Here is a 26,026-nt window from a genome sequence, read left to right as displayed (position 1 = left end):
ATGCCAACAGTTTGCCACTGAATAAAGAATTTGGTCCTACTGTCAAAACAACCACTTCTCCGTAAGGAGGTTAATATTCATGTCTGCTGGCAACCTATGAGGGAACTTGCCACGTATTAACACAGATGTGTCAAAATCATCATAAGGGTAATATCATCATCATCATAACACAAAGCTATCGCGGCCTATCCTGTCTCAGCAATAGCAAACTGGATCGCCGAGATCTGCTGATTCATGCGTTCACTGTTTTTGCGCCCTGTTATTTGTGCTTTAGGGTAATTATTTAGTCAGCAGTGTTTAGCCGTACTTTGGAGTGTGTACACATTGCTGTGAGACTTTGAGCAGATCTACAGTCTCAGGCCAGATTAGAGACTGAGAGACCTCATTCAGAAGTGAACAATGGACCATTGCTTGAGCCATCATAAGCATTTGGCCTGTGACACGGCACACAGGCCAGAGTCCTCCAATGGATCCCAAACTGCCTCTTGCACCTATGACAAGAACACACTGGCTGCCTGCTGAAAACAGCTTCGGACAAACTGCTATGTGAGTTCAAACATCCAAACATGCTGTTCGAGGCAAGTCTGCAGCAGGTTTGACCAAACTAACAAACTAAGAGGCAGGGGACCGAAATAATAAACGCAGCAATGACAGCAAATCAAAACATTTTTCCTTTTCATTTAATGACCCCGATACTTGACACGACACATTTTTTTTTCTCTCTCCAAAATTGGCTAAATAATAAGAATGAGCCTAAACTGTGTCATAACACTGACATACTTTACTGCAAAAGCCTAAACTGAAGACAATAAAAGATATGTACGGGCTTAGTGCGTTATAAAAGTCATTCATATCAAATCTGAAAATCCAGTGCATGAGAGTGCGTAATAATGTCTGAGTCATTTGAGGTTCAAGTGTCTTTGTGTCCCAAGGACGATCATTGTTGTCCTGGCGTGACTGCTTCTCTGTGTAATAAACACATACATTCTTGGGCTCCCAAGTGGCGGATTAATTGGTAAAGCCCAGACCATAGTTTAGGATTTACAACAGGACTAATCTGCTAAATTATGCATTTGCCACTTCAAGGACCAAACAGCTGATGCTTTACATTTCAAATCCGGGGTCTCTTATACCCACTCGTCCTAGTCTATCATTTCTTCATTTGGTCAAAACTGACTCTCGGCGACTTTCGTGTCTTTTCCGTTCCTCGCCAAAGTGTGCGTGTCTCTTGGTAAAGTGTTTGCTGTGTCCTGGGTCTCTGTGTCGCTGCGGGGAATGCTCTCAGGCCGCAAGCCGGATCCTTTGTTCCCCAAGGTCAAGCTTTTTTGGAAGCTCTCGGAAGTGAAGTAGTACACCACGGGGTCGAGGCAGCAGTTGAGACTTGCCAGGCACAGAGTGATAGGGTACAGGGTTCGTGCAAAACGTTCCACGGAGCAGTTAGCTAAGGCCTGGGTCCTCACCAGGGCATACAGAAAGAGAATCGAGTTATAAGGGACGAAGCAGATAATGAAGATGCCGAGATGGACGAGAATCATCCTCAAGACGCGTCTCTTGCTGTCACAGCCGTGGCCAACCGTCACTGGGCGACGCAGTGTCCTGAGAACCAGCGAAGAACATACCAAGTTGGCCAGCAGGGGAAGTAGGAATCCCACAATCTAGAAAGACAAGAAACATGGAAGCGCATTCTTTTGAGTTTCTTTCGTGTTTTTTTTTAAAGGGGTCATCAAGGGCACGCGTACATCCATAGAAATACATTTTTTGACTGAAAACAAATCATTTTGTATTTCATATATGATTTTTACTAGTCGTGTTCCAAACCACAGACAGACACGCCAACAAAAACAAAAACTCACAAGCATAATTAACATTATGTTTCAAGTGACTTTCAATCATTGCATGCGGTTCGTGGGATACGCGACACGTATTACTGTTCTTTTGTCTTGGTCTCGGCCGGGCCGTAAATTAGGGGTGGATTTAGAACTTAAGCGTGCAAAAATTAGCAGTAACTGTGTGTGGTTAGTAGGCTGAGTGCATACAAGTGTATTTTCTCATCGCTTTTCACATTTTTGGACCGACATGAAATATTTACGACAGTGCATGATATAGACCTGCTATGCCTTTGAAACAAACCACAAAAAAAGTCATATTTCAGTGGAACCTCTCAAGTTAAAAAAAAAAATGTCAGCATCCACGAAGGCATAAAATTTGCTAAAAATATTTGCGATGAAGTGTTTCTGAAATCTCAAAATGTGTTTTGAACCACCATCTTGCATGGTGTCAGAATTCCACCAGACCTCTTAGGAGACAAATAACATGTGTTCTTTTCTACTTTGTATTATTGTGGCTTTTTTTCCTTTTTTTTACAACCACACAAATAAATAAAAAAACCTCAAGAGAGGGTTGTTAAAATAAAACTGTGACTAATATACAACAGACACTATTATGTGAAATAAGTGGACTCACAGTCAAAGCATTAAGACCCAAGTGTTTCCATATACAGTACATCAATTGATTTCAAGGTCAAGGTGGAGCTTTTATTGTTTTGACATGTTAATAACTTTTGGCACTTTTGGAAGACTGCTAACAGTTTCATTGTTTTTACATTTTTATGAATCTAGCTGTCTGTATGTCTAGATAATCGGTTTACAAGGTGTGTCAGACGTTTCGGGACTGGTGTCACAAGATATATTTCAGATCCAAACTGCAAGTTTTTCCCCTTCGATTGACTTTCCAAGCCAGCTCTGCCACATCTTGATGCACTCCTGAAAGGTTTCCTCTGGGATCCTTCACAGCCCGACGTCACGACCGTCTTGATGCTGTCCACATCTTCCACATTTGACCGGGAAATAGGAGGCGATTGCTCTTGCACGGCGATGTTGGCCAGGAACTGTCAGGGAGACTCAGGGAATCGTGAGCAGGCACGTTGTCGTTTGTGATGTCGCCACGAGTTATCTCGCCACTTCTCGCTCACTTAACAAAGCAAACGCCGCAGGATCTCTTGTGCTGGTTGATCGTTTGGCCCACATTCAAGGGGCAAAGTCGTAGTTTGGCTTTCAAATGTATTGTGTGACACCACTCCGGGAACTTTTCCACCATATCTTGTAAAAACTAATTTGACTTTTTCACATTTCACAACTGTACAATCGCATATTTATGTGTATTTTGTTGAGATTTATGTAGCTCGTCTGTGTCATATCAATGTTTTAGAATGGCCCAGACAACGTCCACACCTGAACCCCATAAGGCATTTGTGGCAGAACTTAAAAACCGCTGTTCACAGATGCTCTCCATCCGCCGGCTGAGCTTGAGCTTTTTTTGCAAAGAATGGGCAAATGTGTCAGCGTCTAGAAGTGCAAAGCGAGGAGAAAAATACAGCAAAAGCCTTGCAGCTGTCAGAGGAATATAAATGCACACCACATTTTCAGATTTTTATTGACCTACATTTTCAAAAACTATTTATCATTTCCATGTAACTTTACAATCAGGAGCTACTTTGGTCTAGGGTTGCCCTTTTTGAAAGCGCTGACTCTAATAAATAGGTTAAAAATGCAAACGGTTACTTTAGTGGTATGAGAGCCCTACCTCAATAAATATGGTGATTTTGGAGAGGTACGTCCTCCAGGTGCTCTTGGAGAAGCCTTCGAAACAGGCTGTGGCTCTATTTGTGCTGTTGATGGTAGAGAAGAAGGTGACTGATATCCCTCCTCCCACAATGGTCAGCCACACAGCCGCACACACCATTGCGGCGTTCCTGCGCGTGCGGATGGAGCGGGAGCGAAAAGGGTAGACTATCGCCAGGAAGCGGTCGACGCTGATGCAGGTGAGGAAGAGCATGCTGCCGTAGATGTTAGTGATGAAGGCCGTTCCTGAAACCTTACACAGACCGTCTCCAAATGGCCAGTGGCGGTTCACGTTGTAGAAGACTTTGAACGGCAACGTAAAAACAAACACTAAATCGGATAGCGCTAAATTAGTCATAAACATTGTCGTCTCGTTACGCATTTTCATGCGAAAGCAGAAGACAAAGAGCGCAGCGCAGTTGGTGATGAGGCCCAAGACAAAGACCACACTGTAGACCACGGAATATAAATTGTACTTGAAGGAGTCGTCAATGCCGCAGTCCTCCATCCCAGTCTCATTGAGCGCCAAACTCGCCATGGTGACTGACGGTGGAGCGCGCTCAGAGGAACGGACTCGGAGCCGAATATTGTCGGAAGGGGGAAAGGGCGCCGATGTGTATGGATTAGAGGTGTCAGCCGCAGATCCCCCAGTCAAGTGTTCCCTAAGCCATCGTGGACGGATAAAAGGAGCGGACAGGATGCTGAGTCCTCCTGTGGAGAGAAGAGAAAAGAATTGTCATCGTTCCCTCACAGTCATTGTTGAAAACACCAAGAAACATCAAAGCTCTCTGCACAAAGACACATTTAAAACCCCGAAGATAAAGTTGCGGATAGTCCAAGTAGTTACATGGCTGCATTGCGTGTGTGTGCTTGTGTGTGTGTGTGTGTGCGTGCGTGAGCGCGCAAGTATGTAACAGATGCCATACTTATTAAGCTCTTTCATTAGAAGTCAGAGAGGGAAACAGCAGTTATGAGAGGACAGAGGCTCAACACACTCCGACTTTGTCCACTCATGTGCAAACTCGGCTCAATCTAAATCAACTCACAACCATAAAAGTACATACGAAGTGAGGCTTAAGCTGAGCTTCAACTGGCACCGGATCCAAACATTAGTGGCTCCACTCTGACCACAACCAGAACTCTTTGGACATCTTTGAATTGACATGTTCTTCAAGTTTTGCCTGCAAACCTGCATGCCATTTAAACCTGGGAGGAGGGACTGAATTCAAAATAAATTGATGCTGTAATTTCATATGAATATACACTTGCATAAAAGAGCACACCCATAGGCACACACACACATACACACACACACACCTCTCACACACTTACTCAGCACATAACCTTGGTATGAACAGTTTAAACTTGGATTCGTTGACTCATTTCCACCCAGAGTAGGAGGCATATCTCAGACGTTCCTCCATAAAACATCATCGCTTTAAACCTCCGAAAGGACACACCGCCTATTCAACAAATCACCTCAACTCTCTTTGCTGTTTTCCACAGGAAGCACATGACACAAATAGCTAGTATGAATATTTCAATCTGGTAAATGGTCTCTCACTTGCACAGCGCTGTTCTACCTCGGGTACGAAAAGAACTTCACACAGTTACCCGATTCACCTACCGATGACGCAGCATCGAGAACAACTGTGGCTTCAGTATCCTCGCCCTTGAACAGCGGAAATCTGCGCATGATTGACGGCGTTGGCTGGCAACCAATTCAGGGTGTGTCCCGTCGACTGCCCAAAGACGGCTGGCATAGGCTCCAGGATGCACATGACGCTCGTTAGGATAAAGCGGTTCAGATAAATGGATGGACAATTTTAAATTCAAAAATAGCTTGATAAAATGTGGATAAAACCCCAATAATAATTTTCCATGAAAAACAAGGGTTGGATAGATAGATAGATAGATAGATAGATAGATAGATAGATAGATAGATAGATAGATAGATAGATAGATAGATAGATAGATAGATAGATAGATAGATAGATAGATAGATAGATAGATAGATAGATAGATAGATAGATAGATAGATAGATAGATAGATAGATAGATAGATAGATAGATAGATAGATAGATAGATAGATAGATAGATAGATAGATAGATAGATAGATAGATAGATAGATAGATAGATAGATAGATAGATAGATAGATAGATAGATACTGTAGATAGATAGATAGATACACTGTAGATAGATAGATAGATAGATAGATAGATAGATAGATAGATAGATAGATAGATAGATAGATAGATAGATAGATAGATAGATAGATTTTCTTGCCAGAGCACCCACCGAAATATAAACAATGAATCGGTATCAAACCTTGTTAATTTCTTGGGTTGAACAAATTGACACCATTCCATGTTATACAAATGAGAAGAAAACATCTAGCATCATGGTGCTTTAATCTGGAGATTTCACTTTCAACGGGCTCTTGGCATGGTACCATTTCGACCAAGAGTGAAAATTATACCATACTCTGTTATAAATAATATCTTTCCCTTGTTTTGGTCTAAAGAAGCACAAGAACATTAGGAAAATGTTTAAATTTAATCAACAGATTCTTTACAAAACATTTCATGAAGCTCCTTAGATTTCCTTAGACAAATGTGCAATTTACTTTTATCATTCACATACAGTATACAGTATGTATTGCAACTGATCCCACTGATTGTACAAACGCTAACACTTCCTACCGACTGCTGTCAGGCTACTGAATAAAAAATAAAATGATGTGAAAAACAATTGTAAATAGCACAGCCACCTTATCTAAAACTATATTTATATTGCACTTAACATTGTACATTGAAACTGTAACATTTATTTTGTGAATGCAAACACTTTGTTTTTCTTCTTTCTTCTTTCTACCCACAATCTTGCTGCTGTAGACTGTAAATTTCCCCATTGTGGGACAAATAAATCATATCTTATCTTAATTGGTATTGAAAAATATCGTAATGCACTTTTAATATAAAATGACATTTATAAAGAAAGGAATGTTTAAACCATTTACACATATGCATATCTATATATATATTGCGCGTCGTCCCGCACGCGGTCTGTCCTTCCGTCTGTCCCTTTTCAAAACGTACCTACTTCACCGCGCCGCTGCGCGCCGCCACTGCGCCGCTCAGGCAGTGGCTCACTACGATCGCGCGGGCATCTTAGCGAAAAAATGTTGTCTACCCACAAGCATTGCAATGAAATTGTTAGTCATTTAGTAGAGCTAAACATCTCTTTATTTTTGCGATAAGCAATGAAGATGAACAAAAAGTTGAACCAAGCAACAACACTTTTGTGGGCCGAAGGCCCACCTTACCAGCCTTCCGCAGGAACTAGCAGATGAGCCGCCCGGAGGGCGGCGAACTACCACCTTACCAGCCTTCCGCAGGAACTAGCTGATGAGCCGCCCGGAGGGCGGCGAACCAGCTAGTAAAATCTAAATGTAATCCCTGCCTACACCTTACAAACTAAAGAGAGTGCTATTAAATGTGTAAAGAATCAAGTATTCACATGTCCTTGATAGCGTCTGCTGTGTTGGGTATGTCTCAGTGACAGACTTCTCTGATCAAAACAATGTTATCTCTTACTTTGGTTAAAACAGTGTGTCCTCCTCGCGGGTACTCCATGAATTTCACTGTATTTAAAATATTCATTCCATGTCTTTTATGCATTTTTTTCACTTTTAAATTATCCTGCGGGCCTGATCAAACTTCCTTGTGGGCCAGTTCTGGCCTGCGGGCCGTATGTTTGACACCCCTGCTCTAGAGAAAAAGTCCACAGTCCATAAAACCCAAACTATTTGGACAATCATTTTGATATTTTCATAAATTGAAGTGGGCATGAGTAGAGATCTGCACATGAGGTGATGATTATTCGTCGTTGTGGAACATGAAGAAGTGACGTTCAGCTTTTTTTTCTCTATCGTGAGTGCCGATGGAAAGGAAAAAGGCTTCATGTCCATGAAATCTTAAGCAATCGATTTTTGTTGACATTGGATTCTGGTGCACCACTGACATCATTTTCAAGTCCAGAAATATAAAATAAGTACCAATGTCCAAACCTTTAGAGAGTACAAGACAAGAGTAGAGGCCCTTCTAATGTGTGGAGAAAGCTCAAGTGTGAGCTTGGATGTGATTCACTAAATGTACGCCATTAAGGAAACGCTGTGAGCTTGCGCAGACCATTAGCAGTGTCCGGTGCCAGCTGCAGTGACATCTTTACGGCGTTTTCACATGCCTCTTAGAAAGTCTCAGCCGATGTTCACAATACCCTCACTGTGGCCATCTCCACCAAATAACACAGTCTAAAGCAGGCAAACACTGACATGTGCCAGTCCTCACACACACACGCGCACACACACACACTCGGGAAGTCTGATAGCAGCGGTTTCGATGGCTGCCATGCATGAGAGAGCTACAGATGGACATCTCAGCATGCTGTGGCTTATGTTGGCCAAAAGATTACAGCCTCCGACATGTGCGTTTGGTTTCATGTACGGGTTCAGGGACAGCTGCACTTGCAAGCAAAACCCCCTTCGACTGCAATGGTGACAAAAACAGTCCTCTGGGAGCTGCTGATCTCGGTGGCTTGAGTTCAGCTCATACATCCAGCTGTTGCCTTCCCTCACTCACGCGGCTGGGTCAAAGTGGCGCACGATGATAAATTCAAGAATGTCTTGCAGAAGAGCAAACAAAGACTTCTCAGCAGTCATCGATATGATCTGCAGCTGCCACTTCACTGCGACTATTTATGTCATATTGCCTCATCTTGAAAATTTTGGGATATTTTTTTTTCTTTTGATATTCGCAGTTTTGTGTGTTGCTACTATCCACGCGCTTCTGTAAAAATCGGTTCTTGATGAACACATTTAGGCACGATCTATTCCATTTTGTTTTGGTTCTATTGTAGGTAAAATGATGAGATAAGTTTAGACTTCAGCAGTATCTTCAAATAATTTTGAAATGTTACAGAATTGATAATTGGCCGATTGCGAGACATTTTAGTTGCAATAACCGTCAGTAGTCACTACTACAAAGTTATTTACTACTTTTTCCGCAGTTTATGTTAATGTGTTGCTCTAAGAACTGAGCAATTCCATAAACACGTATTGACACTTGAAACCAACTGGACATCTCATGAACTCAGTACGACTGTAAATGCTAACCGGTGACTAGTGACATCAGAAGACTGTTGGACGAATATCTGAGAAGTACCAGTTACTGTGGTACATTCTGCGACTTAGTACCCACAGTGTGTGTGTGAGTGTTTTACAGTGTACTTTATACTAAGTAGCCTGTTTAATATACTGTATATAATTGCAGTCCAACTGAGAGCGCATCAATTTTTGTCTGCCTTTCATGATGAGAAGACAATGTTTCATACAAAATAACAATGAGATCTAGAAAGCATTTGAGGGGCGCTAAAAGAAAATGTAGGTGCGCTTTTGGTCTCTTAAAAAAAGAATCCAAACACAACCAGGTTGTGTATTTCAGTCAAGACAATTTGAGTTTGTGTGAATAGGAGGAGCCAGAGTTATGTGATCAAAACTGCCAATTTTAACAACAACATGCAGATCTTGCTACTCACTCACAGGATAGATCATTTTCAGCAGGTCGGAACCGGGAGGACATGCAGTTGTTAAACTACAAGGAATATAGCTATGATGGGTCATTCAGGGAGAGCTTGCTTTTAATTTTCTCTGCCCCAAACAATGGTTCAACTGGACAATCTGCAATGGCTGGCCCCTCAAATGCTTTCTAGATCTCATTGTTATTTTGCAAATGGCTGGATGGGGCTTAGCATGAGGAGAGAGGAGCGTGTATGTGCAATTGCAGCTGAGATTCGGCGCTTGTTTACGATATCAGCATCAATTTGGCAAAAAAAAAATCTTAAGTTTATTGTACATAGTGATGATGTGGAGAGTCACATGTTACCTTGTTGTCAATTGCAATCATCAAGTTCCTCTATCTTCCTCACCACCAACACGTTAGGATCTTCAGGAGCACCGTTAAGTTTGATAAACTTCTTAAGAGTTTTTGATACCCAGGTATGGCTTCTGTTTTGCAATTTCAGCATTCCTTTTTGTCAAGTGTTCATTTATGTAAACGTTCTTGTTCGAGGCGTGCTGTCTTATTCTTTCGACTTATAAATCTCATCATGACAGTCGGCGGTTGGCCATACTTCGTGTGGAGGGTTTGGCACCCCTCAATGTCTTTCACATCCGCCTCTATCACCTTCTTCTCAAGATAGGAGGACACTTGTTGCTCCAGCGAGCGTATATCCTCTTTACTGGGCTCTCCACCACCATCTGATCGTGGATCAGATGGTGGTCTGATCTTAATACCGGAAATCGTCACATCATGTATTCGGGTGTATTGCTCCAGCGCTCAAATTCCACAATAAGTTTTTTCTTTTTACGTATTCTGTGTGCGTTAGTTACTTCACCTCCAAATAGCTTCTAGAACTGTTTCTGCTGCGTTCTGATCACAGTTACCTCTCCAATTAGATATTCAAGGGAGTTTGTTTTCATCTTCTCTAGCTCCTCCGGTCTTATTCTGTCCCATTTTTATGCGGCGATGGCAGTTTTCAAAAATGTGCCACACGAAAAGAAAACGTATTGTATTGTTCGGAAGCATTTAAATTGCCCATCCTTGATAGAGAGTACTAAGAGTATTGTGGGACTTCGTGTCCCGGGGCTGTTACGATACGCTGTGATGTAATAACCAGCAGCAAATATTTCATGCATTTGCTGTACTTGTCATCCTCATTAGGGTAGCTGGTGAGCTGGAGGTTACCCCAACTGACTTTGTGCAAGAGGCTGAGTACAACCTCGATAGGGTAGCCAGTCAATCGCTGGGCAAACAACCATTCACACTCACTTTTATGATCATGGATTTGAGCTTGTTTCGAGGGAATTGCTATTTTTGGGAAAATAAACTAAAAACCAATCGAATGATGAATAAATGTAATATTAGTTTTATTATGTTGTTGTGAGTTCTAGCTACAATTGGCCAGCATTGACATACTTTATATGAACCTTTGACTTTATTGCAATACATCTTCAAAAAAAGACTATATGCAATCGTTTATGAACTCAGCCTTCATATCGTATGTCTGTATATTATATCTTTTTTTCAATGCAGGGGAGTGACAAAGTTTCAAAGACTGCACTGAAGTCCATTGTTTTGGCATCTGTTCTTGACAAATTTTTCAAAGGATTTGAAGTGAATCGATCATGTGACACGCAACAGCGGAACTCTGGCGTGTTAACATCAACCACCCTCCCGTGCTGTATACGGACAAGTACAAACACAATCGAGAGCAGACTCACTGTAATGAAGGGATGGTGACAGCTCTCCACTGGTAGCTGCGTAATGTAAAGCAGCTGTCACAAGATAAACTCCATACTTCGCACTTCTTTCTCACTGCATCTGGCCGAGGTCTGACACTTGACTTCCGTGTAAGGTGGAATTCTCGTTTTCTTTGTTTGACACCTTAAGCGAGCTTCTTTTCCAGGGATCTTTTCAGCCGCGTGTGTTTTCTGCTTGTGGCGTCTACGGGGATTGCCTCTCTTGCTCGGCCCTAGTGCGCGTGCGCGTGTGAGCGTGCCAGTGAGCGGAGCCAAGCTTCCACGGCCACAGGAAGCCAGACAATGGCACCTCGGTCAGGCCGCAGGGGGGAAAAGGAGGAGGAAGGATAGGGGGGTGGGGGTCAGTGGCCAAGCTTGCTACGCTGCTCAAGTGTGCACAAACACTTTTATTGCACACGACTGGCGGCGATGTTCGAGCAACAAAGTATAACATACTGCGTTGCTGGACTTGAGTAGATTTATCGGGTATGGTGGACCCCCGTATACTCGCGGTTCAGACCACGCGGATTCAAGTAGTCACATATCCCGTTGTACACTGACTAACTACAAAACTATGTGTATCCATCCATCCATGGGACTCTAGGCTAGGTCAAATTAACTAAGTGGGCGTCTTCGAGCAAGGTCTGTGTGACAATGACAAAATGACACCAGTGAGCATTTCACTCCACCAAGCACATGCGCCAAATCAACTTTTCAATTTCTTTGCATGAGCTGAATATGAAAATGCAAAATACCAATACAGCTCAGGTGAGATGGTTTTGTTTTCTTTTCTTAAATGCACTTTTTTACATTAGCCACGTCGCATAAGGGTCGAGAAGAGTGCATGATTGCACATGCGCACAGCTTAGAGCGGGAGCAGGGACCTCCAGTTCCTCAAGAGCCATGTCCTGCCTGTTATTGATTCTTCCCTACTTCAAAACACCCGATTCAATTGTTCATGATCGCTTCAGGCCTCTATGGAGCTGGCTGATGAGATGATCATTTGAATAAGATGTGCTGGAGCAAGGAGGGATCCAAAATAGGCAGGATATGGCTCTCGAAGAACCGGAGTTCCCTTTCCTCGGCTTAGAGGCAACATTGTACAGAGAGAGAGAGAGAGCATCACATTAGCTAGGGCTGGACCTGTATGTACTGTATGGAATGTACAAACCCATTCCCACTGAAGTTGGGACGTTGTGTAAAATGTAAAGAAAAATATAATCTGCAAATATTTTTCAACCTACACACTTGGACAACATTGTTGGTGACCATTTGTCACAGAAGTAACCAAATCAATCAATAATTGTGATAATAGAAATAATAATAATATTATTATAATAATATGTAAAAACTGAACCAAAAAAAAAAACAAATATTACTTTTGAAACAACCACAGCACACAAGCATGGATAAAAATTATGGTACTCTTAACTTAATATTTTTTGGCATAATCTTCTGTGATAATTACTGCAATGAAACGATTACTGCAATGAGACTTCTGCACCTCTCGGCAGGTATTTTGGCCAAACTATTCCAATGATGAAAGACCCATGACCTGTGACTGAGAACAAGCTTTCCGAGTTCTTTTTCTTCAATACCTTGATGATAGTCTTGAGAAAAAGCGTTTGGGGAATTAAGGACACCAAGGGTACAATTTCCATAGATAAGCGCACATGCACTCGGCATGAAAAAAAGCACATCTAGCTGACTGTGTTCGGGAATTTGGCAGACCGTGCTCCACCTCGCTGGATGTTCAGGCAGACCAAGGGCGTTTTCTCTTACATGCCCCCGGCGCACCTGATTTGCAGATTTTATCTGCGCATGCATGAAAAGCCAATTAAAATGATAGTCTAGCAAACAACGAGCAGTTTTCTATGAAGTGAATGTCTGACTACCCACCTGAAAGCTTGTAGGCCTTCAGTGAGAAAACCACAGGCGCGCTTTTGGGCCATGTTTAACTGCTCTAAATGGAGTTTAATTTAGACTTGAACATTGAAAAAAAACACAACAAAAAACAATCACAATTACAAAGCATTGTAAAGCTCCAGTCATTCTTTACAATTTCTCGACAAAAAAAGATCCAGGCGGATGAAAAAGATGGACGAAACTTGTGAATTGCTTGACCATATTTATTCTGTTAATGTCTTGAAATAATTTCTGGAACACTGGGAACACCAATTCAGGGTGTCCCCCGCCTACTGCCCGAAGACAGCTGGGATAGGCTCCAGCACCCCCCGCGACCCTAGTGAGGATCAAGCGGCTCGGAAGATGAATGAATGAATGAATGGGAACAGACATAGGCTAAGCTTGTAAGCAAGCTACAGGACAGCTAAACTAACTAATGAGAGACAAGAACTGCGATCAGTCTTTTTAGTCACTGTCACCATTTAAAATGAAAAACATTTGCCGTAAAATATTATTGTGACATCGTATTGGCAATTGATTACGCTGCCTCCAATCACTTCACTCATGTCATGTTAGCAAAACGTCAGCCTAGTTATGTTTTGCTGCCAGTGTTGAGAGTTGTAATGCATGACAACATTAGCGATTTGACAAGACTATAATGGTCACATGACCATGCAGGTATACTACAATGACACATCTGCAATAATAAGTCATTGTAATAATTAGTAAAAAAAAAAAAAAAGAAGAATACTTCAGAATCAGAATCATCTTTATTGGCCAAGTATGTAGAACACACAAGGAATTTGTCTCCGGTATAACACGCTGCACTAGTATCATCGTAAACAACAAAATCATTGAACCATTTTAGAGTAACCAGTAGTTTTGTAGTACCATTTTGTGGTGCAAGAAGACTATGTCAGTGACTGTTTAAGGAGTTAATGGCTAGAGGGAAGAAGCTGTTTAAGTGTCTACTGGATTTGGTGCGCATGGATCTGTAGCGTCTGCCTCTGAGGGGAGTGGCTGAAAAAGGTGGTGGGTGGGGTGCGGGGGATCCAGGAGGATTTTCCGTGCCCTTGTCTTGATTCTTGCAGTGTGCAAGTCCTCAAGAGTGGGTAGGGCGGTGCCAACGATTTTTTTCTGCCGTCCTAACTGTCCGTTGAAGTCGGATTTTGTCCTTTTTTGTGGCGGCCCCAAACCAAACCGTGATGGAAGAACACAGGATTGATTCGATGACTGCCGTGTAGAACTGTCGTAGCACCTCCTGTGGCAGGCCATGCTTCCTCAGCAGCCTCAGGAAGTACATCCGCTGCCGGGCCCTTTTCAGGATGGAGATGGTGTTGACTTCCCACTTCATGTCCTGGGAGACTGTGATTCCCAGGAACTTGAAGGTCTCGACGGTTGACACAGGGCAGTTGGATAGTGTGAGGGGCAACTGAGGAGAAGAATGTTTCCTGAAGTCCACGATCATCTCTACAGTCTTGAGTGTGTTCAGCCCGAGGTTGTGTCGGCCGCACAACAGCTCCAGCTGCTCCACTTGTTGGCGGTACGGAGACTCGTCGCCGTCTTTGATGAGACCGATGACCGTGGTGTCGTCTGCGAACTTTATGAGTTTGACAGCTGGATCTGTTGAGGTGCAATCGTTTGTGTAGAGAGAGAAGAGCAGTGGCGAGAGGACACATCCCTGTGGGGCTCCAGTGCTGGTGGTGCGTATTGATGATGTTGTTGCTCCCAGTCTCACCTGTTGTGTCCGTCCCCTCAGGAAGCTGAGGATCCACTGGCAGATCGTAGGGGACACACCGAGGTGGAGTAGTTTGGGGGTGAGGAGTTTCGGGATGATGGTGTTGAACGCAGAGCTGAAATCCACAAACAGAATCCTTACGTAGGTCCCTGTGCTGTCGAGGTGCTTGAGGATGTAGTGCAGACCTATGTTGACTGCGTCTTCCACAGACCTGTTTGCCTGGTAGGCAAACTGGAGAGGGTCCAGCAGGGGTCCAGTGACGTTCTTTAGGTGGTTCAGCACAAGGCGTTCAAAGGACTTCATGACCACAGACGTCAGGGCGACAGGCCTATAGTCGTTCAGTTCCGATGTTGCCGATTTCTTGGGAACTGGGATGATGGTAGACTGTTTGAAGCAGGATGGGACCTCACACAGCTCCAGGGATCTGTTGAAGATTTGTGTGAAGACCGGAGCCAGCTGGTCAATTGTATCATTCATACATGGCAGTAATCATATACAGTAAAATTCATTTTTCCTTATTGTATGAACGAGTGATTGCCCATACAAGCAGGAGCTGCACATGAAGAATGTTTTTTTTTGCATAACTTCCCAACTTGACATATCATGCATATTGTGTAAATACAAGTTTGCTTGATTAAAAACTTTCCATCTAACATTAACATACAGTATTTGTTACCATGTTTACTGTGTGAGTACTTTATGAAAAATGCTGTAACTATTGTATTTTAAAGAAGGCTGATGATGTCATTTTCACTAATAGTGCTTTATTGTTCTGATGTGCTTGGTCAAAGTTCTGAAATCTCATTGTTTCTCAATGTTTATGGCATGACTGACCGAAAAAAGTTATTTTTAGCAAGCTGATAGGGTGGTGTTGGACAGGTTCCCATTGTGTTACGGCTGGCATGGGATTTTGCGTGTCTGTCACTATATGTGTGCAAGGGTAAGTGTGTGTTTGTGTGTGTGTGTGTGTGTGTGTGTGTGTGTGTGTGTGTGTGCGCGCGCGTGCGTTTGTATTCATGACATCTCAGGACAATTTTATGATAACACACCTTCACAATGAGGACCTGTGGAAAAATGAGGACATTTTTCGCGTCCTCATATTTCCACGCAGTCTACACTACTCTAGAGCTCACGAGGATACTCCCACACCAAAAATAAGTGATGTCCTGAAAGAGCACAATTTTCAGAAATTGTGTGTTTAAGTGTGTTTAACTTTCGACTCACTTTTCATTTGGAAAACTAGTGGCCAACTTCGGTACTTAACACACTTTTAACACACTTTCAGTGACGTCATTGTGCAGGACCTCAAATGTCATCTTTTTCGGACTGACTCACACATTTTCCCCGCCCTCGTCCTGATAAGTCACATCAATTAGCAGTCACACAAAATCCAACATGTGAAGCAGCCAGACAATCCTACTCTCAAACACGACCACGCGTGGATGACCATCGGGTAAGCAATTCCTTTTCATTTATCTTACCGTAACATAGAAGTTGTTCAATATAACCGTGTTTAACAGTGCCCACCAAAGGTAATATCATTCAATAAGACAGCTAGCTAGCTAGCTAGCTCGATCGTTAGCATGCTAATAAGCTTCCAGTAAAAGTAATGTGGACATGTCCTGCAGGCAAGGTTCTGGAAAACTTTTCTAAATCTTTAACAACACAGTCTGTGGAACTTGGTTTTGGTACCATATGTTTATTTCAGTGCAGTATTTGTTTTATTCGATTGCAGTTAATTTAAATTAGTTAGTACAGGTAGCCTAATGAAAGTGGGCCAGGCACTTCTAGCATTTACGCTAAGCCCGGTGTATTTACACTGTTTATTCTTGTGCTGATTCAATTGTACACCGTTTCAATGAAAAAAACAAACAAACGTTTGCAATGAAATTATAGCAGAATTCAGCTTTGTTGGTACATTTGGTCAAGACAATATTGTGTTACTCTATTTTAATTTTACATTGTTATCTGCCTGACAAATGGTTTGCCCGAATCTATTAGTCTGACCAGCAAATGTTTGATGAAATGAATTTTTGTATTTTTGAGGAAGAAAATAATATTCCTTTGGCTCAGTACTTTTTGAGCCAAAATAAGTGCTGCCATAATATTGTGCTTGCTTGTCTGGCTGACTTCATCTCACTTTCCATTGTAGATGTTTACTGGTGGTGATAATGTCACAAAGAAGAACCAGACTGAGCCCTGAATCTGAGGCTGCTCCTTTTATCTGGAGTCAACAAGCCTTGTTTGAAAGCCCAGTGGATCAATGATTATAAAGGTATTCTATCAATCTACCTGCTATCTAATTCTTATGGCTACCGCAAGCATATGACAAGAGCTGCAACCAAAGCCTGTCACAGTGACAGATTTTATTCGTACATTGTATTTACCCCAAAACTGTCACAGTAAACAGCATATTTTTTATGCCATTGATCATATTGGAGCAAAAATAATTGAAGTACTTTTGAAGAAAATGTTTAGCAGCCATTATCATTCAATTATTGTATTGCCACGTAGAACTAGGAATATCTTGGAATGAAAAAATAGAAATAGAAATTATTCGGCTTCTGTTAAAATATTGTGCTTCACCAAATATCACAATTCATAAAAACGCATACATCCGTAATAGTCGAGGAAAATTAGATGCCTTTAAATTTCCTTCATAATGCTTATTTCACCTGATTGAAGAAGGCTGTGGTAGCTGTTTGACAAATCCACATTTTTATCAGCAATTTGTACTGCCCATCAAAAGTCTCTACTTAGTTGAAAACAACGAATGGTCACCGGAATTATTTTTCAGTCATTACATTGTTTTAGTCTGAAAGAGTATGTTTCGGGTGTTGTCTTTATTATTTGAACTCAGTCATGTCTGTTGTCCTGAAATTGTTAGCTATAAGAGCTGTACAGTGGTAACTACCATAAAGAGCCGGCTTGTGCTGTGTATGAAGTTTAATTTATTCAAAAGTCATGTAACTACGACATATTTCTGACACTCTATGGTTGCTATAATGTTGATTTTCATGATTTCAGTCATGCCCTCATGCTTCCCAGTTACTGTAGAATACTTTTTAGAATATTTCTGATACTGTAATGTTGCTGAAAAACCTGAGTGTGATCAGGGGAAATGACTTTTGTCTGGACCTAACACTGGAGAGCCTGTGTTCGAATGTCCCGTAATGGCACCGTAATGGTGTTATGTTGCAGACACCAAGTGACGGGATCTTGACTGAACCTTCTGGAGACCAAGAAGGGAGTGAGAGATCCACTTCATCCTTACAACAGGTTACTACTTCTTATCATGATATACTAGGTTTGAGTTTTCAGCTTTCTTTGACAAACACAGGAGAAGTTATAAATCAGAAACATGGACTCTCCATGATTTCAGTCGTCATGTCCTCATATTTCTTGAGACCTGAAAAACCTGAGTGTGTTTCAGGTGACATGACTTTTGTCTTAACCTAACTCTGGAGAGCCTGTGTTCGAATGTCCCCATATTGCTGTTCCACAGAACTGAACAGTGTTAACTTTCTATAGTGTGGTATATTCATCCCAAACTCTCCCGTGAGCAATGTTCAATGATAATTAATATTTATTCATTTCTTAACTGGTCAAAATGAAAAATGCTGAGTATTTTGACACCGTAATGTTATGTTGCAGACACCAAGTGACCTGACTGAACCCTCTGGAGAACAAGAATGGAGTGAGAGATCCACTTCATCCTTACAACAGGTTACTACTTCTTATCATGATATACTAGGTTTGAGTTTTCAGCTTTCTTTGACAAACACAGGAGAAGTTACAAATCAGAAACATGGACTCTCCATGATTTCAGTCGGCATGTCCTCATATTTCTTGAGACCTGAAAAACCTGAGTGTGTTTCAGGTGACATGACTTTTGTCTTAACCTAACTCTGGAGAGCCTGTGTTCGAATGTCCCCATATTGCTGTTCCACAGAACTGAACAGTGTTAACTTTCTATAGTGTGGTATATTCATCCCAAACTCTCCCGTGAGCAATGTTCAATGATAATTAATATTTATTCATTTCTTAACTGGTCAAAATGAAGAATGCTGAATATTTTGACACCGTAATGTTATGTTGCAGACACCAAGTGACCTGACTGAACCCTCTGGAGACCATGAATGGAATGATAGATACACTTCATCCTTACAACAGGTTACTACTTCTTGTCATGATATACTAGGTTTGAGTTTTCAGCTTTCTTTGACAAACACAGGAGAGGTTATAAGTCAGAAACATAGACTCTCCATAATTTCAGTCGTCATGTCCTCATATTTCTTCAGACCTGAAAAACCTGAGTGTGTTTCAGGTGACATGACTTTTGTCTTAACCTAACTCTGGAGAGCCTGTGTTCGAATGTCCCCATATTGCTGTTCCACAGAACTGAACAGTGTTAACTTTCTATAGTGTGGTATATTCATTCCCAAACTCTCCCGTGAGCAATGTTCAATGATAATTAATATTTATTCATTTCTTAACTGGTCAAAATGAAGAATGCTGAATATTTTGACACCGTAATGTTATGTTGCAGACACCAAGTGACCTGACTGAACCCTCTGGAGACCATGAATGGAATGATAGATACACTTCATCCTTACAACAGGTTACTACTTCTTGTCATGATATACTAGGTTTGAGTTTTCAGCTTTCTTTGACGAACACAGAAGAAGTTATAAATCAGAAACATGGACTCTCCATGATTTCAGTCGTTATGTCCTCATATTTCTTTAGACCTGAAAAACCGGAGTGTGTTTCAGGTGATATGATTTTTGTCTGGACTTAACTCTGGAGAGCCTGTGTTCGAATGTCCCCATATTGCTGTTCCACAGAGCTGAACAGTGTTAACTTTCTATAGTGTCTTATATTAATCCCAAACCCTCCTGTGAGCGATGTTCAATGAATAACAATGTTTATTCATTTATTAACTAATCAGGATGAATAAATTTGAATATTTCTGACACTGCACTGTTGCTATGTTGCAGACACCAAGTGTTCCGATCCTGATGAAACCTTTTGAAGATCAAGAAAGGAGTGGAAGATCCACTTCTTCCTTACAACAGGTTACTACGTCTTATCATTATATACTAGGTTTGAGTTTTCAGCTTTCTTTGACAAACACAGGAGAAGTTATAAATCAGAAACATGGACTCTCCATGATTTCAGTCGTCATGTCCTCATATTTCTTCAGACCTGAAAAACCTGAGTGTGTTTCAGGTGACATGACTTTTGTCTTAACCTAACTCTGGAGAGCCTGTGTTCGAATGTCCCCATATTGCTGTTCCACAGAACTGAACAGTGTTAACTTTCTATAGTGTGGTATATTCATCCCAAACTCTCCCGTGAGCAATGTTCAATGATAATTAATGTTTATTCATTTCTTAACTGGTCAAAATGAAAAATGCTGAGTATTTTGACACCGTAATGTTATGTTGCAGACACCAAGTGACCTGACTGAACCCTCTGGAGAACAAGAATGGAGTGAGAGATCCACTTCATCCTCACAACAGGTTACTACTTCTTATCATGATATACTAGGTTTGAGTTTTCAGCTTTCTTTGACAAACACAGGAGAAGTTATAAATCAGAAACATGGACTCTCCATGATTTCAGTCGTCATGTCCTCATATTTCTTGAGACCTGAAAAACCTGAGTGTGTTTCAGGTGACATGACTTTTGTCTTAACCTAACTCTGGAGAGCCTGTGTTCGAATGTCCCCATATTGCTGTTCCACAGAACTGAACAGTGTTAACTTTCTATAGTGTGGTATATTCATCCCAAACTCTCCCGTTAGCAATGTTCAATGATAATTAATATTTATTCATTTCTTAACTGGTCAGAATGAAGAATGCTGAATATTTTGACACCGTAATGTTATGTTGCAGACACCAAGTGACCTGACTGAACCCTCTGGAGACCATGAATGGAGTGAGAGATCCACTTCATTCTTACAACAGGTTACTACTTCTTATCATGATATACTAGGTTTGAGTTTTCAGCTTTCTTTGACAAACACAGGAGAAGTTATAAGTCAGAAACATAGACTCTCTATAATTTCAGTCGTCATGTCCTCATATTTCTTTAGACCTGAAAAACCGGAGTGTGTTTCAGGTGATATGATTTTTGTCTGGACTTAACTCTGGAGAGCCTGTGTTCGAATGTCCCCATATTGCTGTTACACAGAGCTGAACAGTGTTAACTTTCTATAGTGTGGTATATTCATCCCAAACTCTCCCGTTAGCAATGTTCAATGATAATTAATATTTATTCATTTCTTAACTGGTCAGAATGAAGAATGCTGAATATTTTGACACCGTAATGTTATGTTGCAGACACCAAGTGACCTGACTGAACCCTCTGGAGACCATGAATGGAGTGAGAGATCCACTTCATTCTTACAACAGGTTACTACTTCTTATCATGATATACTAGGTTTGAGTTTTCAGCTTTCTTTGACAAACACAGGAGAAGTTATAAGTCAGAAACATAGACTCTCTATAATTTCAGTCGTCATGTCCTCATATTTCTTCAGACCTGAAAAACCTGAGTGTGTTTCAGGTGACATGACTTTTGTCTTAACCTAACTCTGGAGAGCCTGTGTTCGAATGTCCCCATATTGCTGTTCCACAGAACTGAACAGTGTTAACTTTCTATAGTGTGGTATATTCATTCCCAAACTCTCCCGTGAGCAATGTTCAATGATAATAAATGTTTATTCATTTCTTAACTGGTCAGAATGAAGAATGCTGAATATTTTGACACCGTAATGTTATGTTCCAGACACCAAGTGACCTGACTGAACCCTCTGGAGACCATGAATGGAATGAGAGATCCACTTCATTCTTACAACAGGTTACTACTTCTTATCATGATATACTAGGTTTGAGTTTTCAGCTTTCTTTGACAAACACAGGAGAAGTTATAAGTCAGAAACATAGACTCTCCATAATTTCAGTCGTCATGTCCTCATATTTCTTCAGACCTGAAAAACCTGAGTGTGTTTCAGGTGACATGACTTTTGTCTTAACCTACCTCTGGAGAGCCTGTGTTCGAATGTCCCCATATTGCTGTTCCACAGAACTGAACAGTGTTAACTTTCTATAGTGTGGTATATTCATCCCGAACTCTCCCGTGAGCAATGTTCAATGATAATTAATATTTATTCATTTCTTAACTGGTCAAAATGAAGAATGCTGAATATTTTGACACCGTAATGTTATGTTGCAGACACCGAGTGACCTGACTGAACCCTCTGGAGACCATGAATGGAATGATAGATACACTTCATCCTTACAACAGGTTACTACTTCTTGTCATGATATACTAGGTTTGAGTTTTCAGCTTTCTTTGACAAACACAGAAGAAGTTATAAATCAGAAACATGGACTCTCCATGATTTCAGTCGTCATGTCCTCATATTTCTTTAGACCTGAAAAACCGGAGTGTGTTTCAGGTGATATGATTTTTGTCTGGACTTAACTCTGGAGAGCCTGTGTTCGAATGTCCCCATATTGCTGTTCCACAGAGCTGAACAGTGTTAACTTTCTATAGTGTCTTATATTAATCCCAAACCCTCCTGTGAGCGATGTTCAATGAATAACAATGTTTATTCATTTATTAACTAATCAGGATGAATAAATTTGAATATTTCTGACACTGCACTGTTGCTATGTTGCAGACACCAAGTGTTCCGATCCTGATGAAACCTTTTGAAGATCAAGAAAGGAGTGGAAGATCCACTTCTTCCTTACAACAGGTTACTACGTCTTATCATTATATACTAGGTTTGAGTTTTCAGCTTTCTTTGACAAACACAGGAGAAGTTATAAATCAGAAACATGGACTCTCCATGATTTCAGTCGTCATGTCCTCATATTTCTTCAGACCTGAAAAACCTGAGTGTGTTTCAGGTGACATGACTTTTGTCTTAACCTAACTCTGGAGAGCCTGTGTTCGAATGTCCCCATATTGCTGTTCCACAGAACTGAACAGTGTTAACTTTCTATAGTGTGGTATATTCATCCCAAACTCTCCCGTGAGCAATGTTCAATGATAATTAATGTTTATTCATTTCTTAACTGGTCAGAATGAAGAATGCTGAATATTTTGACACCGTAATGTTATGTTCCAGACACCAAGTGACCTGACTGAACCCTCTGGAGACCATGAATGGAATGAGAGATAAATTCTCAAAATTCTCAAATTTTCAAAATTCTCATTATTTCCTGGAATATCTTATTTTGATTATTTTATTTTTCCATTTTTAATAAATAATGCCTTCTTTTACAGGTGGGAATAAGAGACGCACGTGGACAGATTATGAAGTGAAGGCTGTTGAGCGACATATGTTTGATTTCATAACAAGCCATAAAGTTTCAGGTAAAACGAGCTGTGAGTCCTGTCTCCACGCAGAGCCAGCAGCTCTGAACGACAGAGGCTGGGTGTCCATCAAAAACTACATCCACAACAGGATATAACTGCATTAAAAAGGGAAATGAATGGCTAGTCCATTGAAATGCGAGCACGTCTGGGTACATTTCAGTTCAAGTTAACTAAAGCAATAGCAATGGTGCATTTAGGGTGGGATGGTCAATTATGGATTTCATATTTGTTGTTGGATACTGTGTTTCACGTTTGTTGTTTCATGATCTTCAAGAGCAATTTGGAAAATCCTTGAAGATGTATGAACATGTAAATTATACTGTATATCAGGCATGTTCCGATCTGGGCCTGGAGAGCCACTGTCGTGCCTGTTTTCCAGCTCTCCCGGCTGCATCACACCTGTTTCAGATGATCAGTTCATCAGTCAGCTCTGATGCAGCATTAGAACATCCTGGGAGAGCTGGAAAACAAAAAGACAGCGGCCCTTGAGGACCGACCTTGGACACTCCTGCTGTATATAAACGTACGTACGATATACAAACTTCTCACAAAAGATAGGCTTATTAGGTTTGAGGTGATATTTTGGAAAAACCCTAAAACATTTGAATTCATCCTATTTCAAGAATTTCAATACTTTTTGAAAAGTTGCTTTTGTCTAACGGTAGCTAAAGAAGTTGCTACACACATGGCACAATATATGGCCAGATTCATTAAAAATTCTTCATCGCAGTATTCACATTTTGACATAATCTTCTTCAGTTCAAACAACCCTCATCTATTGCAGTGCTTTGTGTCATGGAGAGGAGGTGGCATGTTTTCTGTGTTCATAATTTCATATTGTCAGCAATTAAAAAATAAGAAAGTGGACTGACCACATATTTAACCGTCTCTTCTTCTTCACAGCTTATTTTACTATCTTGTATTATTAATGTGAATATTTGAGGGATGACGGTTATAACGACTGTTTGGCACATTCGCCTCACAGTTCAGCAATTGATATTTGAATGTTTGAATCTGGGCATCCTTCCTTTGTAGAGTTCTCCCCATGCCTGAGCATGACAATTGGACACATGTGCCTAACATATACTGTTGGTATGTAACATGAGTCAATTTAAAAATACACACTTTACTCTTAGCTGGTCTTCATAAGTCAAAATTACTTGAAAATGATGTGTATCCAGGGGGCTCAAAATTCACAAAAACATGAAATGGTAGTGTGTTTGAGGTGACTGTCTCCATAATACACAAAAACCTGTCAATGTCCTCATATGTAGTAGTTTTGTCATAAATCAAAAAAAAATTACGTCCTAGCCAAAATCTGAGTAGATGGCTGTCTTCCTGATTTTTTTTCATGGTTACCATATTTTTTTGGAGCCTGTAGGACCACGGGAAAGGCATGTACCCATATGTCGGGTGAACAAACGGACGTCCTGAAAATGCACCAAAACACGTATGTGTGTGTGTGTGTGTGTGTGTGAGAGAGAGAGAGAGAGAGAGAGAGAGAGAGAGAGAGAGAGAGACAAAGAAAGAGGGACATTCAACTGAGGGGAAATGGTTTTGGGGGTAGCGTCTGGCCAAACCACAATAGTGGCAGTGAGGACAGGATATCCAGCTTACTGCATACGCTGAAGTCCCGCACACGTGCACACACATGCACACGCATTATCCAAGTGCAATACCCACCATCAGATGTTTCGCATCTCCATTGTTAGAGTAGCCTGTAGTGTGCAATATGAGTCATGCACCATCATGAAAATGTAATTGGTGACATTTCGAATCACCAATGAAAAGCTTGTGTTTCTTCATTTTAATTTGTGTGATCATCACTCTGTTCACTGAACACGTTTTGTCTTCAAATCGAGTAGTTGAGCCCACCAAAGTTTATGACAAAATATCATCTGCATCATCTTGATGGTTGGGCACTGATGACAGAGATGGTCAATGTGTTACACATTGTGAAGAAGACATCTTGTTTTGTTTTGTTTTTCAGAACGCTCTATCATTTCTTCATACCAATACATAAATATCATTTCATGATCAAGTGACCATTTTCAAATGGCTTTTTACCATGTTGTTGATTGAACCAGTGGTATGCGAAAATCACAAAATTCATTGGTTAAACTCAGCATATTATTATGTTGCTTAAACCTTTTTAAATCCAATAACGTATACTTATATTCAGTTCATATTCAGTTGTGTTATGTTCAGTTCCTTTGTATTCCACCTGTAATATTTGTTCAAGCAGTCTTTATGAAAGTAGAACATGATAAAAATATACACATTAAAATGCTAACAAGGCCCCAAAAAGTAACACAGTTAGCCTGCAATTTCATAATATACATTTGTAGCATTTACAAAGATTCTTTGAAAAAACTATTCAAACAAATACACACAAAAGTAACATATACGTATCAACGGTAGACCACGGAACATACAAACTCTGAAAAGTCACACAAATCTTTTGCTGATTGCTGATCATGAATGATGTAATACAAGATGTCAGCTCACCTCACAGAGTTCAGCTCAGTGTGCATCCAATGAATAAAATGAACAGGCGTTTTTTTTTTTTTTCCTGTTATGGTACTCTAGCTTTTACGTGTTGCCGCCACAAGGGGTACTAGTGAGTATTACAATGAGTCAAATATCAAATTAAACAAATTCTTTGACTTTACGTCAGTATTGAACCATTTGGGCACCGGCACCACAGAACGGATTGCGTTTAACGTCACAAGTTTAACTGTATGTATTAACATTCTGAACTTTCTGCGTTGGCTGACTTATTCTCAAAAGAAAAGGGAAAGAATAAGCCATAATGTGAAATTGAAATTCAAGTCAAGTCACATTTATTTATGTAGCCCTTAATCACAGTTGACAAATATTCACGACATCCCTTGACCTTAACCCCCAGGAGGAGGAAAAAGTCCCAAAACCCCATCTGGGGAAAAATGGGAAACCTTGAGAGGGGGCCGCAGCTGGGAGAATCCCCCTTACTGTCATGATTCGGTT

General features: G+C 40.9%; 2 protein-coding genes across 6 annotated transcripts; one reads left to right on the top strand and one right to left on the bottom strand.

The window, feature by feature from the left end:
- Positions 1 to 664: 664 nt before the first annotated feature.
- lpar4 (lysophosphatidic acid receptor 4) lies at positions 665 to 11,273 on the bottom strand. Its single transcript, XM_052058164.1, has 3 exons — positions 10,963 to 11,273; positions 3,583 to 4,331; positions 665 to 1,655 (listed from the first exon to the last, which is right to left on the bottom strand). Exons 2-3 carry the CDS (start codon positions 4,156 to 4,158, stop codon positions 1,167 to 1,169), a joined length of 1,065 nt encoding a protein of 354 aa, XP_051914124.1. The 5' UTR covers positions 4,159 to 4,331; positions 10,963 to 11,273; the 3' UTR covers positions 665 to 1,166.
- Positions 11,274 to 17,679: 6,406 nt separating this feature from the next.
- LOC127596174 (cell surface glycoprotein 1-like) lies at positions 17,680 to 23,026 on the top strand. 5 transcript variants are annotated; one of them, XM_052058369.1, is made up of 6 exons: positions 17,680 to 17,902; positions 19,624 to 19,701; positions 21,419 to 21,490; positions 21,866 to 21,937; positions 22,317 to 22,394; positions 22,770 to 23,026. In XM_052058369.1, exons 1-6 carry the CDS (start codon positions 17,816 to 17,818, stop codon positions 22,821 to 22,823), a joined length of 441 nt encoding a protein of 146 aa, XP_051914329.1. In that variant the 5' UTR covers positions 17,680 to 17,815; the 3' UTR covers positions 22,824 to 23,026. The 5 variants fall into 5 exon arrangements, with proteins under 5 accessions (XP_051914329.1, XP_051914338.1, XP_051914364.1 ...); XM_052058378.1 differs by lacking the exon at positions 17,680 to 17,902 and adding an exon at positions 18,520 to 18,796; XM_052058386.1 differs by lacking the exon at positions 17,680 to 17,902 and adding an exon at positions 19,132 to 19,244.
- The last annotated feature ends 3,000 nt before the right edge of the window (positions 23,027 to 26,026 follow it).

This window comes from Hippocampus zosterae, chromosome 1 (assembly GCF_025434085.1).
Source record: "Hippocampus zosterae strain Florida chromosome 1, ASM2543408v3, whole genome shotgun sequence".
Lineage (NCBI taxonomy): Eukaryota > Metazoa > Chordata > Actinopteri > Syngnathiformes > Syngnathidae > Hippocampus > Hippocampus zosterae.
Note: the sequence above shows the minus strand (reverse complement) of the source record. Positions and strands in the feature narration are given on the sequence as shown.